Source organism: Bos indicus x Bos taurus, chromosome 7 (genome assembly GCF_003369695.1).
Source record: "Bos indicus x Bos taurus breed Angus x Brahman F1 hybrid chromosome 7, Bos_hybrid_MaternalHap_v2.0, whole genome shotgun sequence".
Lineage (NCBI taxonomy): Eukaryota > Metazoa > Chordata > Mammalia > Artiodactyla > Bovidae > Bos > Bos indicus x Bos taurus.
Genome location: NC_040082.1, coordinates 29,514,018 through 29,532,569, shown reverse-complemented (window position 1 = coordinate 29,532,569; position 18,552 = coordinate 29,514,018). Strand labels below are relative to the sequence as shown.

General features: G+C 42.2%; 1 protein-coding gene across 3 annotated transcripts in view; it reads left to right on the top strand.

Annotated features, from left to right (window-relative positions):
* The window catches only part of RASGRF2 (Ras protein specific guanine nucleotide releasing factor 2), a 266,845-nt gene that overhangs the window by 144,921 nt on the left and 103,372 nt on the right, over positions 1-18,552 (top strand). For 2 of the 3 annotated variants that reach the window (XM_027545701.1, XM_027545704.1), the window contains exons 14-17: positions 4,948-5,196; positions 5,784-6,172; positions 13,608-13,736; positions 16,315-16,404. In XM_027545701.1, coding sequence (XP_027401502.1) covers positions 4,948-5,196; positions 5,784-6,172; positions 13,608-13,736; positions 16,315-16,404 — 857 coding nt within the window. The remainder of the gene's footprint in view (positions 1-4,947; positions 5,197-5,783; positions 6,173-13,607; positions 13,737-16,314; positions 16,405-18,552) is intronic. The other variant, XM_027545703.1, reaches the window with a different exon arrangement.

Sequence of the window (18,552 nt, the reverse complement as noted above, 5' to 3'; positions counted from 1 at the left end):
CTTGAAATTCCAGTCTGCTTTAGAATGAGAATATGTAAGTTGGACTTGGTAGCCAACTTATAAACTCTTGAACCTTAGGGCAGCTGCACACCTACTCTACATACACTTTGTTCACTTAAAAAATTAATACAGATAAAAACTTTAGTTTTCTGCCTGCCTCAGTTATGACTGGCATCTCAATGCATCTTCTGTCCTATGTTCTGGGAGTTTGACTAATTCCCATTTCCAGTTTCATTTGTAACCGCCTCCTATATAGACCAAGACTTCTCTGCATTTGGAGGGACAGAGAGGTCACTGTTATGAGTTGGAACCACTCACTAGAGAATAGAAACCTGTATCTGAGGCTGTAAGGACTTCCTATGGAAGTCACACATATTTGGATGCCCTATTCTCTACGAGGTGTATTCCCAAGGCAGAGTTTCATATATTTTGTATCTTTCTTCCTTCCATTTTCCCCTGGTCATTGAGCCTGATTCTCTTCAATCAGAGAAAAAGATGATTTTGCAATCTCTGTTCCTTCTGATAGTCTCCTCCGTGGTCCTGTTCTTCTCTAAATTCTATATTCTTGCCTCCCTGCACGTCTCTCTGGCTACATGCAATAAAAAAATAAAAAATAAAAAAAGATGTTTTGCAGAGTTAAAAGAAAAAAATTATCCTATCTTAATGGCATTACTTTGCAGGGACTCACTTTTAAAACTTACTAATTACAATAGGTGATTTGGGTTTGATGTTTCAAGATTGTTTTTTAAAATGTTTACCAAAAAGGAGTTGTTATTATCATGGGAGGCTTAAGTAACACATTATATCTTCTTGAGGGCCCCTTAGGAAATAAAGTAAAATCTCTTTCAGTGTAATAAAAGAAAATTAAATAATTTCATAATATTTAATTCTTTTTTCTTTAGTTAAAATGAAACTGTAATCATAATTTTGAGAGGCAGTGGTGTAATTAGTTGTAATTTCATGTTGGCTACAATATATTTTTTCCTCCTAGTATTTGATTAAAGTAATTATAGTCAAAAAATGCCAAGTGCAAAACTACCATTATAATGCAAAATCATGATATTTATTAGGTGATTATATTCCTTTAAGTGATGTTTTATACTTTATGTATTTAGGCTGAGGCTTGCTTTCTTTTCATAATAGTTGACCTCAACTTAGAGGTTAAAACAAAAATTTTCCTAGCTTAATGGCATTACTTAGAAATGCCATTTCTAAGAAAATGGAGATTTTAGATGGGAAAATGGTGGGAGAAAAAGTGATCACCTTGATTAGCGGATCCAACCAGTCCATTCTGAAGGAGATCAGCCCTGGGATTTCTTTGGAAGGAATGATGCGAAAGCTGAAACTCCAGTACTTTGGCCACCTCATGCAAAGAGTTGACTCATTGGAAAAGACTCTGATGCTGGGGGCAGGAGGAGAAGGGGACGACAGACGATGAGATGCCTGGATGGCATCACTGACTCGATGGACGTGAGTCTGAGTGAACTCTGGGAGTTGGTGCTGGACAGAGAGGCCTGGCGTGCTGCAATTCATGGGGTCGCAAAGAGTCGGACACGACTGAGCGACTGAACTGAACTGAACTGAACTGAGACTGATTGAATTAAAGAAGTTTCTGAGGTCTTTTAACAAGGGAGGAAGATTAAAAACCAGAAAAGTAAAGTTGGTGGGTGGTCACATATGAAGGACAAGAAAGAGCCATTGTATTTTCAAGAACCTCACTCAATGCTCTTCTATATTTTCAAGATCAGTGATGTGACTAGAATGAACAGGCTGCCCTTAGTTCCTCGTCAGAAGTAAGCTACTCATTTAAAATGCTCTTTCAGGCCCTCAAATGAAGTCTTCCCCTCTGCACTGAGCTTACTTTAGGGTGGGATGTTTCCAAGAGCAAGCTAAAGAAGCTATTGATTTCTTTTTATCCCAAAGAAAATAAATATATTGCCGGGGTCCAGCCCCGGTGGATCCAGGGAATTCGAAGCGGGGACGGCGTCGGCGAGGATCAGGAAACAACTGCTTAATTAAACGTTAATTAAGGATATAAAGAGTAATAGAATAAGGATAGCTCAGTGAGGAAATTCAGTGGAGAAAAGAGGCTGAATAATTCACCCAGAAGGTAAGAGAAAGAACGACATGGTGAGACCAAGTTTCGGTGAACAAGGCCCGCACTTTATTTTCCAAAGTAGTTTTTATACCTTAAGTTATGCATAGAGGATAATGGGGGAAGGGGTAGAGTCATGCAGTAAGCCAGGCTTTCTTCCTGCAAACTTATCATATGCAAAAGTTTAGGTGATTTGCATCATCTTCTGGCCCGGAGGCCTTTTTCTCTAAAGGTGATTATTCTAAAGTCAGGCGCCAGCCTCCAAAAAGCATTAGATAAAGTTGCATTCCTACAGAGCAAAGGTGTGGTGGGCTATAACAAGAAAAAGAATTAACTCAAGGGTCCCAGGTTACAAACATTAAAGCTACTACTTACACCAATTATATTAATCAATACACTGCCAGGGACACAGCAGATAAGGGATATGGAAACTTAGCAGCAAACATTGGCCCAGCAAGTGAAAATCCCTTCACCAATACAATTTCTAATCAATCTTTTAATTGCTCAAAGGAATCTGTATTTAGACAGTTTAGAACATCTCCTGCCTCTCACAGTTGGGAGGCTCTGAACAGTCACACGTGGCCGGAAAAACCTATTCAGGCAGGCTAGAGGATTTCCAAAGGAGTTTGTAGGTTGAAACACTGTCACACCCAAGAATTATTAACTGGAGCTGTAAGCTAACTCTTTTTTCAGAGAGGTAGTGGGGAACAGCCCCCCGTAAAGTCAGAGGTGTAGGTGAAGGCACAAAGCAGAAAGTAGGCAGACTCTGGTTGTGGGGGTAGATTGCTCGAGAATTTCCAGGGAGACTCCTGAGGCTTGATCCCGCCTTTGCGTATGCCAAGCCTCCTTCCTCATGACCTTTGCCAGGGGCGGAGCTCGCTCCCTGCAATATATAATTTAAAATCCCTCCCAAGTACTGCAATAGCTAATTAGGGACACTCACAACAAGCCAGCTGATTCTTAGTAAGCGACTGTCTCACTGAACCTCACTGGCCCGTAGTGTATCCTTTAGTCAAGTGATTAAATCCAGCACTTCATTGATCACCTGTTTCTGAGATGCTGCCGTGAAGGTAGACACGGGGGTCTCAGAAGGGAACGTGAAGGCTACGGGCAGTCCTCGCAAAGGTGTGCGTTTCTTTGAGCCTCACTTGGATTCAGCCTCAGCTTCCACGCTTTCCATCTTATGAACTTAGCCCGGCTTCTTGACCTTTCTAACGAAGGTGCACCACGAGCTGAGGGGTCTGAGCACACCCAAGGATCCCGAGGGCTGCTGTGTGAACCTTCCCCTGAGTTTCCTGTCCACCTGGAAAGACTGCTGCAGGCTTCCAGGACAAGGGCCTCCAGGTGACAAGTTGAGGAGCAGCCAGATGGTGGTTTTATAGAATGAGAGAAACCCAGCATTGCAGGTGGGCAGGTGGAGACTGTGGAAGGGGAATCTTTAGAAGAGTTCACTGAGTATATTACATCCATTATTTTTTTAGGAAGACACTTTTTAACACTGCAGAGTATTGAAAACATAAGGAAAACACAGTATTTTACACAATTGATGGTTTAAAGTGTATTCAGAATAATGGATGGCCTTCAATGCATTAATCAGCCAGAAAGAATGAAATGGATTAAGCATTCAAGGAGTTAGAAAAAGAATGACAAAAATCAACTGTAGGAAAATGTAGGAATAAAATAACTAAGAATGGAAATTAATACCTTAAAATATAGAAAAAAAAACAATAGAGCTGATCAAAGAGCTGTTTCCAGAGGAAAAAATACCTAATAATATAATATCTATTGGTTTAGTCAAGAAAAAATTGGTGGGGGGGGGAGCACAGATGTACAAAATTACAAGTAAGAAAAAGAAATAACCACAGATAATAGCAGTGCTATCTGCATCTTCCCCTCCTCCCCACCCTTCTGTGGGGAGAATGTCACCCTTACTTTTTAATCATACTTCTGATATTCTGATTTGAGGGTATAAGCCCTGCTCCTCCTAAATAGGACTTTGGCTTTAATTTCCTAATAAAATAGGATTGAACCAGAGAAAGAAGTGAAAGCGGAGTATGCTTCTCTAACATAGGCCACTTTGGCATATTCATTACATTGAGCTACAGACACTTGAAAAACAGCAAATGCAGAGAGGGTTTTTCTGAACTCTTCTTATCTGCCTAAAGACAGATTCTCAAAAAGGAACTCAATTGTCATAAATCTTCCCAGGAGCTTCACCAACCATGGAAAATTGACAGCTGTCACAGGAGAGACTAGATGTCAACATCACACCCAGGCTAACTGTCACAAACCTTCCATCTATTTTGATACCTTCCATCTGTTCTCATACCTTCCATCTATTCTAAGGGTCCATTCATCTTTCCTAAAAATCATTTACTCTTCCCTGAGAGGCCTATACACAACCCCCACCACCCTTTCCCTATTAAGATGGCATTTAAGTCTAAGTTCTAAGCCACCTTTTTGAGTTTCTCATTTTCTCCTGGTTATCTCCCAGGGATACATGAGATATACATGTTAATAAGCTTCTTTATTTTTCTCTTGTTTATCTTTTATCACAGAGACTCAATTAAGATCTCAGGAGTGTAAAGGGAAAATTATTTCTCCTCCCCTGGAGAAGGAATCCACAGAGTGGAATGAATGATTCCTATTTTCACAATTAATTCTGACCTTCCTAAACTATAATGGCATGGTTGATGTTTTTGTGGCCCTGCTTTGTATATGTCCAAGCACATCTTTTATCAAATGCCAGGGGAAGCCTGGACATGAGTGTGCATTTACAGACCCTGAAATACTCAGGGGCTGAAGGTCAGTTATGCTCTGGTTTTGTCCTCACGTTCCTGCCTTATGCGTAGGTCTGACGCCCGGCTTCACAAGGACGACACTGACATTTGCTTCAGTAAAACCCTCAACTCCTGCAAAGTGCCGCAGATCCGGTATGCCAGCGTGGAGCGCCTCTTGGAGAGACTGACCGACTTGCGGTTTCTTAGCATCGATTTCCTCAACACCTTTCTGCACACCTATCGGATTTTCACGACAGCAGCTGTGGTGCTGGGGAAGCTTTCTGACATATATAAGAGGCCTTTCACCTCCATCCCTGTCAGGTAGGCCTGGGATTAGCCTGAGATGAAAGTATGCCCCACCTGGTCCCTGGGTCTCTGTGCTGATGGACAGCCCACTCTGCAGGGTCCTGGCTGGCCTTTGAGCTTACCAGACCCCCAAGTCCCCAGTAGAAGACGGTGAGGGGAGGTCACAATTCCCAAAGGAAGCAGTTTAAGTTTCCAAGTGGCCTTTGCCAAGATAAAGCTATTGTTTGGAGCTTTTCTTTCTACCTTTCTTTTCTTTTTCTTTTTTTAAAAGCAACTGTGCTTTTCACATTTTAATATGCAGAAGCATCACCAGGGGACCTTGTTAAATTGCAGGCTCTGATTCAGTAAATCTGGAGTGGAGCCCAATGCCAGTGTTCCTTGTCTTTGGACACAGTTTAGTAGCAAGGGGTTAGACAAAGCCTAAAAAGTGTGTTCTTTTGGCAAGTGTATGGTATACACCCAACATTTAAATAAAGGAATCCAGCCACAGAAGTTCTATGATAGCATGGCCTTTTAATGTAGGGAGCATGTCTTGAACGACATCAGGAGACTAATTTTTCACTCGGTCACAATCTTTTAATAGCTTTTGCTCTTGCTTTTAGGTCATTGGAACTCTTTTTTGCTACCAGCCAGAACAACAGAGGTGAACACTTGGTGGAAGGCAAATCCCCACGCCTGTGTCGCAAATTCTCTTCCCCACCTCCACTGGCTGTGTCCAGGACGTCCTCCCCAGTGAGGGCCAGAAAGCTGTCCTTGACTTCTCCCTTGAATTCAAGGATAGGCGCACTGGATCTGACCACCTCCTCAGCATCCAGCAGCCCCACCACCACCCACAGCCCAGCTGCATCCCCACCGCCTCACACTGGTAAAGTGCCGTTGGATCTGAGCAGAGGCCTTTCTTCTCCAGAACAAAGCCCGGGATCTGTAGAGGAGTCTGTTGATAACCCCCGTGTGGATCTGTGTAACAAGCTAAAACGAAGTATTCAGAGAGGTATTATCCTGCTACCACACTCTGTGTTTGCTGGCCCCACCATTCCTTCTGGAACCCTAGTTCCCTTTCTTTACAACTTTCCTACTTTTGCATAGAAAGTAGAGTGAGTGCAATGGCTAATTAGAAAGTCCTGAAAGTTTCTAGCCTTTGTGGAAGGAGGGCAGGGTTAGCTGCCTTCTGTAGTAAAAGGCCAATTGTAGTCAATTGTCTATGGAAGGATGGTATCATCTAGATGATTATCACTGGAAGGTTCTTAGTGGAATTTGATTAAGGCTGGTTGGCTAAAGAGCATAGCCCAATATTTGGCATAGAGGCAAGTTGCAGGCACCGTTATCCATGACCTCGAGCCCCAGAGCCTTCTCCTCCTCCAGTGTCCATCTTAAGCACCTGTACTGCTTCTGGCCTTTCCTTGCTTAGGATGACAACCTAACCTGGAAGCATTAAGATGACTTCTTCAGTTTAGTTTCCAAGACAACACTCCATATTATGACAGAGATATAGGGAAAAAATAAAGTCTGAGACAGTGTTCACTGTCCATGACACAACCAAAGCGGTTTTTAGAAATGTGAATTAGATCATCTGGTTTCCTGATTATATTCTCTAAAGACTTCCCATCATACTTAGAATAAAGTACAATCTTCTTCCCAAGGCCTTCAGATCCTATGAGATTTGGATGCTGTGTCTCTAATCCCTGCTTCTGCCATTCTTCTTCATCTTCTTGGCTACAGTCACACTGATTTCCTATTTGTGTCTCAAAAACTCCTGGGTTCTTACTGCCTCATGACCTTTGCACTTGGCTTATGCCCCTGCCTGGGCAGTCTTTTCTGCCTGGACAGTCTTTTCCTACAGAAGCTCATGAGATCAGCAATCTTGTCTGTCTTGTTCACTTCTGTACTGTCAGGGCATTGGCCAGTACCTCACAGATTGTAAATTTTTGTTAACTGAATAAATCACTCAAAACACTCAGGGGACTAATTAGGGATTGCTGTGACACATCTCCATACCTTTCTCAGCTTGGTACAGCGTAAGGGTTGGAGGAAATGAGCCTAGCCTTGTTCTTTTACAATCCAGTGTTTCTGTGATGAACAGAATTTAACAGCCAAATTAGCAAACAGCTTCTTTGTAAACTACACAGTGACTGATTTGTTTGCTGATAACATAATAAAAAATTGGGCAATAAGTCAGGCAAATTGTCCAAATTTTAAGGAGGATTACTGAGACGGAAGCATAGATTCCTGCTTTCTACCTGCTTGAAGCTTCTATGCACTTTCTAGCTCAGATCATTTAAATCAGCTTTCTGAGTGAAGTGCTTTGTGGAATTTTAACTGGAGTGGTTGTCAAGATCAAAAGTAGCACCCTTTTAACCAAGAAATTCTTTAAGTTGACACATTAGCAACTAAGGAGGATGAAAGGGGAAAGATAATTTAAAAAGTCATTAGAACAACAAGCTGCAGCAGAATCATGATGGATTTCTCTTGGGAATAGTGAGGCAGTGCACAGGCTGACAAGTGCATCCGGGGTTTGATCCAGACCAGTGCTTGGGAGTCTCTGTGGAGGGAGTGACTTTGGGAGGCTTAGTTCAAATCTCCTCTCTGTGTCAGAGCGGCCTGGGAATTACTGGAACTTCCCAGAATATAGAAAGTTCTTTCTCCTCCATTATTGGATTGTATTAAATGAGAGAGGAGGAATCTGGAGGTTAGTCTGGATTCTCATGTCATTTTGAGTTAGCAGAGCTTTAGGAATAGCATTTCAGTGTTAGACATTGGTGGCTCCAAGACTTTGTTTGGAGACTGGGATTGGAACAGGGTAAGGTTGTTCAGGAGTCATTGTGACCTCCTCCTCTGCACGTTGCCGTGCTACAGGATCCACAGTGGTAAATAAGATGGTGCCCTGGCCCCTTATATGTAGTTCTCTGGAGAAGGTGAGCAAACACAGGTGGTTCAAGATGTATAGATGGAAGGCTCAGGAAGGTGAAAAGCAGGGGAGATCATGTTTGGTTGAGCAGAATCTGCAGGGGTCATTGACGTCAGCCAAGAAGAATGGACAAGTGGGCTGCTCAGAGGAAATAGGCAAACTCATGGCCAAAGAGCACCTATGAGCAAAAGGCTGCTGGTAACCCCCAGTGGTGAAAGCCATTTCTGAGAGCAGGAGTGGTCACAGCTTGTGAAGGGACAGCTTTTGTCCAGTTTGGACACCATGTGAAGCTCTGCAGAGTAGCCCCTGTTACTAGTCTTCCTGCTTTCTAGTATCTAGCAACTATTTAAAACTCTCCTAAAAAGTTCTCCTTTCTCTCCTCCTTCTTCTTTTTGGCCATCTTAGCCATTAAGTGTACAAATCAGTAGTGTTAAGTATCAATATATTCACATTATTGTACAGTACACAGAACTTTTTCATCTTAAAAAACTGAAACTATATACCCATTGAACAACTCCCCATTTCTCCCTCCCCCAGCCCTTGGCAGCCACCATCTTATTTTTGTTTCTGTGAGTTTGATTACTTCTTGTATTGTATATAAGTAAAACCACACAGTATTTGCCTTTTTGTGACTGGCTTTTTCATGTAGCATAATGTCCTCAAGGTTCATCTTTGTTGTAACACATGCCAGGGTTTTCTCCTTTTTTAAAGCTGAATAGTATTCCTTTGTATGTGCATTCCATATTTTTTTTATCCATCCCTCTCTTGATGGACTTTTGGGTTGTTTCCCTCTCTTGGCTCTTGTGAGTAATACTGCAGTGTACACGTGTATGCAGATTCTCTTCAAGACCCTGCTTTCAGTTCTTTTGCATATATACCCAGAAGCGAGATTGCTAGATCATATGGTAATTCTGTTTCTAATTTTTTGAGGAAATTTTTGTTTTTGATAGTGCCGACACCACTTACCATTCCCATCAACAGAGTACAGGGTTCCAGTTTCTCTGCATCCTTGCCAACACTTAGTATTTTCTGTTCTTTTGATAGTGGCCTTCTAATGGGAGCATGGTAAGAATCTTTCTCCTTTTTTGTGATTTTCTAGAGATTGCATTTTAACTTGGCTAGGGCCTGATAGTATAGATAGTAACTTCTTTCTTTAATAGAGGAGCAAAAGAAAAATCTATTCCTTTCTGTATTATATACTAAGTATGTGTTACAGTTCTAAAGGCCCTCAGTCAAGTTGCCCCTTACCCATAATAATTAATTTTTAGACTTTTACTTGCACATGAATTGTTCTACAGTGGTCACCAAGTTCCCTAGTTCTGGTCTTCCAGGCCCGAGCCCAGAGTGCATGTGATGGTCCCATTCCGCATCATAACATCTGTTTGGCCTACTGTCTCACGTAGAGGTGTAATCACTGGCAGGAATCAGTGGCTTTTCCCCAAGAGTAATGAGGTGGAAAAAGTTTAGAACTGGGGAGCCAAGATAAATGAGAAAGGACCAAATCAAGCTCTCAGGGCAAGACGCTAACAGACTGCCAGAGGTGGGAATGTTGTGGGCACAGCTAGTGGCACCTGGAGACCTTATTATGTGGCAGCTCAGGTTGTTGCTGACCAGGGCCCAGCAGATGGTGAGGGCCCATGGATAAAGGCGAGGCAGAAATATTAGGATCTTTCTCACATTAGAGAAAAACCAAAGTTATGGGCTTACTACTTCTGTATCTCCACTGGATTTCCCCCAAACAAATGATATGCAGTTAGAGTTTCAGGGGTCAGTTTATTCACATGGCTTGTGGGGTAGAGATAGGATTTTGTGGTTCTCCAGTCAAGGTTAAATGCAGAGCCATCTTGCTGTGGAGGTGGGGTTGTTCAGGATTGTGTCCATGCATGGCCATGGCACTTGTTAGCCCGTGAAAACCTACCTCAGCTCCAGAGATGTCCAGTCCTCTCCCCACAGTCCAGCGTGTCGTAGTCACGACTACCCACTGACACGTCCCCCTTTTTCTCTCATTTTTACTATAATTACTACCCCCCTAACAATCCTTCCCTTGCGTGTGTGCTAAGTCGCTTCAGTTGTGTCCGACTCTTTGTGACCCTATGTATTATAGCCCACCAGGCTCCTCTGTCCATGGGATTCTCCAGGCAAGAAAACTGGAGTGGGCTGCTGTGCCCCCTCCAGGGGATCTTCCCCACCCAGTGATTGAACCTGTGTCTCTTACATCTCCTGCATTGGCAGGCAGGTTCTTTACCACCAGTGCCACCTGGGAAGGCCCATCATTCCCTTAAATACTTTGTTTCTGGCCACTTCTTTGCATCTTGATTTCTTTTCCCTTTCGGGTAGCTGTCTTCTGATGATTTTTAATGTATTTACTTCCCATATTGTTCTTCAAAGTGTTAAAGATGTAACTAAGAGAGGCACATGGTACGCTGGATTAAAAATCAAATAGATAAAGAAATAGGCAATGAAGAAAAATTGTTGAACAAACAAATGCTGTGTGGTTCTCTCCAGTTCCTGGAGTCATTCTGATTTTGGTTTTGAGTGTAATCAATTATATGATTCATACAGACAACTAAGAATAGACTGGTCTGCAGGCACATATTTTCTTGCTCCTGAGACTTGAGAATAATTTATCCTGTGGATCCTCATAAAGGAAACACTGTGAATAGAAAGCTTAGACATAATTCTGAGGTCTAGGGAGCTCTTGGGCATTTTTTTGAAGGGTGAAACGAAGGAATTATAGATTTAGTTTTTCCTTTTATTTTGCATTGGTATATAGGCAGTACCGATCATGAATACTTCCAGAAAAGTCATAGATGAAACACTTTACTTCAGCATCAGCCTGACAAGGTCAGTTTGTGTGTGTGTGTGTGTGTATGTGTGTGTGTGTGTGTGTGTGCGTGTGCACAATGTCTGTAGAAGCCAAGAGTGCTGCTGTGTTAACTCTGCTGTCTAATCTTGAAAATTCCAGTTGGCAAAGTAAATGGAGACAATGATCTCTCTTTAATTTGAAAGATGTTTGTGTGTGCTTTGCATAATGTTGACACTTTAAACAGTCGGCAAACTTGAATAAGAAGTCTGTGCCCGGAGTTTATACATTTTCTGCTGTTCACCTCAGGATGCAACTTTCCAAAGCTCATTGCACAAGATCAGCTTCTCTGTTGGGTCTGTAGTGGGGCCATGGGTCCTCTCACTGCTGTCCGGCTAGACAGTTGCAGGGTGCTGTCTTTGCAAAATGCTAGTAACCTTTGTCCGATTTTATTGTCATTGCAGTTATAATGCCAGCCTTGCCATCTTTCCTGGCAAGAGAACTTCAAATGACATGAAGGGAAAAAAAGAGAAACAGGAGCTATCCCTCATCTCAGTGAGGCTCTGAACTTGTAAGGGAAGAGTAATGCAGTTGGTTTCACCTCTACTAATCCCCAGATGTGTTCCAGGCTCACTCAACATCCATTCAGTTCAGTTTAGTCACTCAGTCGTGTCTGACTGTTTGCGACCCCATGAATCACAGCACGCCAGGCCTCCCTGTCCATCACCAACTCCGAGAGTTCACTCAGACTCATGTCGAGTCGGTGATGCCATCCAGCCATCTCATTCTCTGTCGTCCCCTTCTCCTCTTGCCCCGATCCCTCCCAGCATCAGGGTGTTTTCCAATGAGTCAGCTCTTCACATGAGGTGGCCAAAGTACTGGAGTTTCAGCTTTAGCATCATTCCTTCCAAAGAACACCCAGGGCTGATCTCCTTCAGAATGGACTGGTTTAGTGGTCTTCTTTCTTCCTTCTAGAAAGGCCCCACCTTCTGCTATATTGAATTCTTCTAAAAAGCACAAATTTCAGCCCAACACACATTCAGATTCCACCCAGTGGTGGGATATCAACAAAACATAACCTGCAGCGGAGAAGAGAGGAGAACCACGGGGGCCTGCGCATGGTGTTCGGGTCTCTCAGTCCATCCGCGTTCTCTTGGGCCCTGGCTGTCCACACAGTCTAAGCATTGCCTCTCGACCCACATCACTAGTGTCTGTTTCTTTGTTCCTAGGTTGAAAATTGCCTGCCTGTGGGTTGAAAGTGCTCCCAATTTTAGCATTTGTTTTGAGCCCACATCTGCCCACTCGTTCTGCAGGCAAAGCTGTTTGCAGGGATTGATTGAACGTGAACCTGCCAGAAGGAAACGCTTCTTTCCCCCGCACTGTGCTGGTGTGATTTTTCCTCTCTGTAGGTGCCCGTTTGCTTGCAGTGTTACGCTGTGCTTTTCTGTCCTTTCAGTGGACTTCCCGAGCCCTGTCCAGCTCTCGCACTGGGAAGTTTTTTGGTTCAGTGTAATTGCTGACTAAATGATTTGCTCATTTGCCTCAGAGGAATGAATGCTTGAATCAGACCGAGGACACACGTTTGATATTCTGCTTGCTCTTGCAGAGCAGATGCCTTCTATTACTGAATTTTGAGGGACTTATTTAGAAAATAATAAAACTAACAGCTAAGCACTGATTTTTTTTTTGTCTCCATCCTGCATCATTGCCAGCTTGACTGTAATTATGTCATTCAAGGAAAGATTCTAACCATTTCCCTTCCCTGGCCCCTTTGTGTTTCAGAAGAGCTGAATTTGGGCCATATTTCTAAAGGAGTGAATCACATACAAGTGTAAAAATGGCTTTATGTGAAGTCATTAGGAATTTTGTCGAGTTTGTTGAGTGAAATCTTGAATGGAATGGTAAAAGGAGTTGAGAATAATTCTGCTGATAGAGATAATGGAAAATTAGTGGAGGTGGTGCAGTTTTTACCAGTTGATGCAAAGCCCAAGGAAAAAGAAATCAAAGAGTTGTTAGAAGTTTATGAAATTTTTGTAGTGCTTTTCCTTAAAATAACACACATGCAGTTGTAGTTTTACCTGGTTAACAAGTTAGTGCAAGGGATGTGGTAATAGCTTGAATGTGACCCTGAAATGATGTTTCTTTTACTCATGGGATGTTACCTGCAGTGAAGAGACTCAAATTATCTTAAAACCTCTCAACTTTCATTATAAAAATTTCCACTGGCCTGCTGCTTATCTGTAGCTCTAGGGCATTAGAACTTTCTGGAAGGATGGAAAAATGTTCTGTACTGTAGCCACTAACCACATGTTGTGTATCGTCAGCATTCTGCCAGGAGGAGTGGCTTGATATCATGATCAGTTCAGTTCAGTCTCTCAGTCTTGTCCGACTCTTTGCGACCCCATGGATTGCAGCACGCCAGGCTTCCCTGTCCATCAACAACTCCTGGAGCTACTCAAACTCATGTCCATCACTTAGGTGATGCCATCCAACTAGCTCATTCTCTGTCGTCCCCTTCTCCTCCCATCTTCAATCTTTCCCAGCATCAGGGTCTTTTCCAATGAGTCGGTTCTTCGATATCATGATAAAGTCCTTTAAAAATACAGACTAGTATGAAATGCTTATTATCCATAAGGAACTTTTGTGTTCCCATGCATGATACTAACAAGAAGCTCTTGAATTCATAACCTGGTTGTTAAAATGTGTGATGTTTTAAAGCAGCAGTCCTCGAGTCTGCGCCGGTGGACCGAGCAGGTGTGGACAGCTCACCCGTAGCCGATGCCGCAGAACTGTCACCTTGCAGGTCACCCTCAACTCCTCGGCACCTCCGCTACCGCCAGCCTGGAGGTGAGCACTCAGGAAGGGTCTCAGAAACATGCAAGTGAGAGATGATTCTAGCTCCTGAATCTTTTGTTTACCTTACCATTTCAGTTCCCAAATATTTTTCAGTCTCAATTATGAAAATTAATTGGAAGCAAATGTTACCATGGGAGCAAGTAGTGGAACATAAATGATTAGAGAAAATGTCACTAATATAACCAGTATTTACTTGACCACCATCATTGCGTGGTATTTTGTGTGGAGTAACCTGAATCACAGGTTAATCTCTAAGCCTGTTCTTGGTTGCCAGTTGATTAAATGTCAGTGCTGGTTTTGCCAAAGTGTTCCCAGACTCTGATGACATTACAATGAATCCCAGTGTAGTCTCTATTAAATAGGTTCGTCTGGGACACAAAACTGTGGGGTGACCTTATTAAGAACAGTATTTCAACTAAAGTAATGTCCAGTTGCCTGGGACTCCAGTCTTCATTGTTAGTGGCAGAATCTGGTATATTTTCTATTATGAAAATTATAAAATATTATCCCATAATTTGTTTTAAAATATACCATTTCTAATTGAAGGGAAAACTATCAGAGCAAAAGATAGAAAACTTTTATCTCCCCATCGCTTAAGTAAATATAACTACAAATAACAGTTGTTTTTGAAATGTCTCCTTTTTTCTCAAGACAATTGTTTCAAATTGGAAGGGAAAATTATTCACTTGTGAAAGCAGATTCACCCCAAGTAACCTAAGTAAATGTAGATGTTTTCTGACTTTCATACTTCTACTTCAAGTAAGGCAGTTTAGCAAAAGACAGAGTGCTTGGCTGCAAATGGTCATTTCATTTGTAGCCTCAGCAACACAGTGGAAGCTGTCATTGCCATCAGCTCCAAGAGAAGCTAGCCTGAGTGGACCATTGTCAGCAGAATTGCCCTGATGGATATTAGCTCTTGAGGAGTGGGACTGATTTTGGGCTCCTGATCAGTCATGGGTCACCCTGACATTTGGGTACTTCTGGAAAACCAATGTAACAAGTTAGACTTCTCTGCCTTGTTATAAGACTACTATGGGATTGGCCAAATCTCTTTACTGTTCTTAGAGCCTTGATCAGTCCAGACCTTGGCAACTTCCGTGACCATTGCCATGTCAGACAGACTCCCTTGAGTTCATTATTAACCTGGAAGAGTTTGGGGTCAAACTATATGGAAGCAAAATTTTACCAAGGCAAGAGTTATTTAAGTGCTATCCACTTGGTTACTATCATTAGAGCCCTGTTTTATGGTCTATTTTCATATGTTTATATTCATTTAAAATTCTTTAAATTTATATAGGCATTATTTGAAAATCCTCATCCTGTTTGTGGATTAACTAAGTCCTTTGTTTCTTTCCTGATCCAACCAAATCCCAGAGATGCAGGAAGGAAACCACAGTCTGTGATGATATGGAGGATCCAAATAGTGACAGCAGCCCACGTTTTCTCAGTGTGTAGCTGAAATTTTGCCTGTTCATCTATCTTCTTGCCCACCTTGTTCCACAAATGTCTTCAGGCTATAGCTGAAGGAGAGGGTAGAGCTGTTTTGTGCTTTAGTGCTTAGGCACATTAAGCAGCTCTTTGCTTCCCCTTTTATTTATTTTAAGCATGACTATATGACTTTAGAGGCAAACTAATAAAACCACAGAATCACAGAAAAGCCACAGAAGAAATGAACTATCTTCACTAAAAGCCTGAACGAGAAAAACAGTGAGGTTGGCATCAACATTATCAAGTGCTGTGTGTAAATATCTGAGAAGTGAGAGGGGGTACAAAAAGGTGCTCAGTGCATCCTTCAATATGAGAGCCCATCCCCCTTTCTGAGGGTGCTTTGAGAAGAAAATTCTATCTGTAACATGTAGAATATTAAAAAATATATATATGTTTATATTGAGATAAAATTCACATACCATAAGATTCACCCTTTTCAAGTGTGCAGTTCATTGGTTTTATATATTCACAAGGCTGAGCGACCATAACCACTGTCTCAATCCAGATATTTTCATCACCCCTGCTAGAGAAATCCTGTACACATCAGTGGTCACTTCCCATTCTCATCCCCCAATACACCTGGAAACCACTAATTTACTTTTTGCCTCTGTGTATTTACCTATTATGGACATTTTATATAAATGGGATCATATAATACGTGACTTTTTGTGACCAGCTTTCACTTAGTATGATGCTTTCAAGGTACATTCATGTTGTGGTATGTATTACCTCATGCCTTTTGTGGCTAAATCATATTCCCTCACATGGGAATTTTTGATTTGGTTTATCATTTCGTCAGTTGGGGGAGATTTGGCTGTTTTTACTTTTTGGCTATTATGAATAATACTGCTGTGAATGTTTGTGTAGAAGTTTTTGTATAGACGTATGTTTTCATTTCTCTTGGATCTATAACTAGAATGAACTGGTTGATATAGAATCTTGTTATTTGCCTATTAATAAGGACAACACAGGATATTTGACCCAACCCTTCATTCAGTGCAGGAATGAAAATGAGAATTTTCATTATGTAATATTATGCATGTGCCTCACCATGCCATTCCCATTCTTTTTAAATAACCAGGACAGACGGCTGACAACTCCCACTGCTCTGTTTCACCGGCCTCTGCTTTTGCAATCGCTACAGCTGCAGCAGGACACGGGAGTCCACCCGGTGAGTAGGGGCGAGCTGTTGAGCGCTTGGCAATTAATTGCCCAGACCTCTGGCAATTTATGGTAAATCAGGGGTCCTCGCCTGCCAGCATCTTGATAATACACTGGGCAGCTTCTTAAAATTGCAGATTCCCAGCTTCCTAGTCTGTCAGTGTGTCTTGGTGTAAGACTGTCTTTTAAATAAACACCTACAGGTAAGTCTCATACAGGTAGCCTATGCTTAACACTTTCAAGAACTTCCATATCAGAACAGGATGTGTTATTTCTCTTATGTTGTATTAGCAGAGTTCATTAACCTTTTAAGCCAAATTGTTGAGAACGTATGTTTCCCTTTTAATTGAGTACGGTGCTAAAAGCGTATGCACGGTGGGAGGGAAGGCTTGTGGAGGGTGGGAGAGGAGAGAGGGATCTATTGGACTCATAATTCATTTCCAGTAGCTCTGTGGTGCTGAATTGTTGTCAGTTAATTTTCAAGGTAAAGAAGTACCTAAAAGAAAAGCACAGTATTTTAAGTAGATGAAAAATTATATTTATTATCTCTGTCCTCTTTTCTCATGTGCAAGAAGGACATTATGTTAAAATAAATCTGTATGTGGTTTAAACAATCCTCTTGCTGTGAGTTCCTTCACCTAAACTAACTCCATGGGTTCTGGAAGTGATGATATATTTTATTAATTAGCAATTGCTCATTAACAATGGACAAAAAAAGGATATTTCCAAAGCCTGTGAACCTGTATTAAACAGTTGTAACTGGTAGGTGCTGTCTGGGTGAAATCTTTCTAAACTGATGTCAGAACAGAGAGATATTCTATAATGAACACGAATTACCATGGTAATTATGATTATATATATATATATAGATGAGGTAATTATCCCATCTGAATGGAAAATCTTTGCACATTGATGACATTCCACATCTTAAATATTTTACCACACATACTTCACTGGATGTGGTCAGGCAAACTGGGGATGTTCTTTGCCCCAAATATTCCCTAAACCTTCCCCCCAGTTCCCATCAGCATGGCACACAGTACAGCATGTAACGGTAATAATATGGATGTCTTCTCAATCCAGTCAGCTTCTGCTGTTGACTGCATGTTATAATAATGAACATTTCTTTGATGAAGTAATAGGGGTCTTCTTTACCCTTTCGGCAGAGTGAGTTATCAACTGTGATTCCTTGAGACTTTCTCCTGTCTTTTGTTCTCACAATCTAGCCTATCTTTGGAAAAGGTGAAGTATAGAGCTTCCTCACAGGTTTCTTAATTTAAATATGGTTTGTGAGGGAAAATAGCTTTTCAGTCAATTTGGAATGAACCCATCTCCCCATTAGCTGGAGGCTGGGTCAGGGAAGGTACCTTTATTCACCCGAGGCTGAAGCAGACTTCTAATGGAGAATTGCTTTCGGACTCGGGCTTATCCATCCATGATGAGCCAGAGATGAAGTAGCCATAAGAGCCGTCTTCCTCACTGAACCCTGCTGCTGCTCTGCCGCCTGTCTTCCTGCTTCTCTCCTGCTGCTGGAAGAGCCGCAGCAAGAAAGCTCCTGCTCAGTGAGCTGGCTGAGGAGGGCAGACTGCTGGCTAACCGCAGCCAGTGTGCTGGATGCAGGGTAGCCTGGTGCTCCTCTCATCACACTGCTGCTGCTGTCTCCTATAATATGGCCTGGAGCCTCATGATCCAATTGTGTTTTTATTTGTTTTTGTTTTTTATGGAGGAAAAAGAGTGGCTTTATTACTTTACCAGGCAAAGGGGGCACACAGTAGGATAGCATCTCAAGAACTGTGCCCCTACGTGATCCAATTTTAGACATAAATGAAATGAAAGATGGATTTGGCAGTGTCTGTGGCCCTGCTGGGGATACAGGGGTCAGTCTCCATGGCCCATGGTACTAAGAAAGGGGATCAGTTTTGGAGAAGGGATCAGTACTTCCCTGGGGTTCAGCTGCTCCATGGAGCTGGTCCCACAGGAGAGTCCACCTGCCTGGGAGAACTTGGCAGAAGGGTGAAGTTCACAGGTCAAGAGAGCAGGTGGAAATGGAGCAGAAAGAAAGGAAGTACTAAGAGGATGATCTGGACTTCTTGGCTGGTCAGGGAGAGCCCGATGCTCTCCAAAGAAGTTCTAGACCCAGAAGGACAAATGTCCGAAG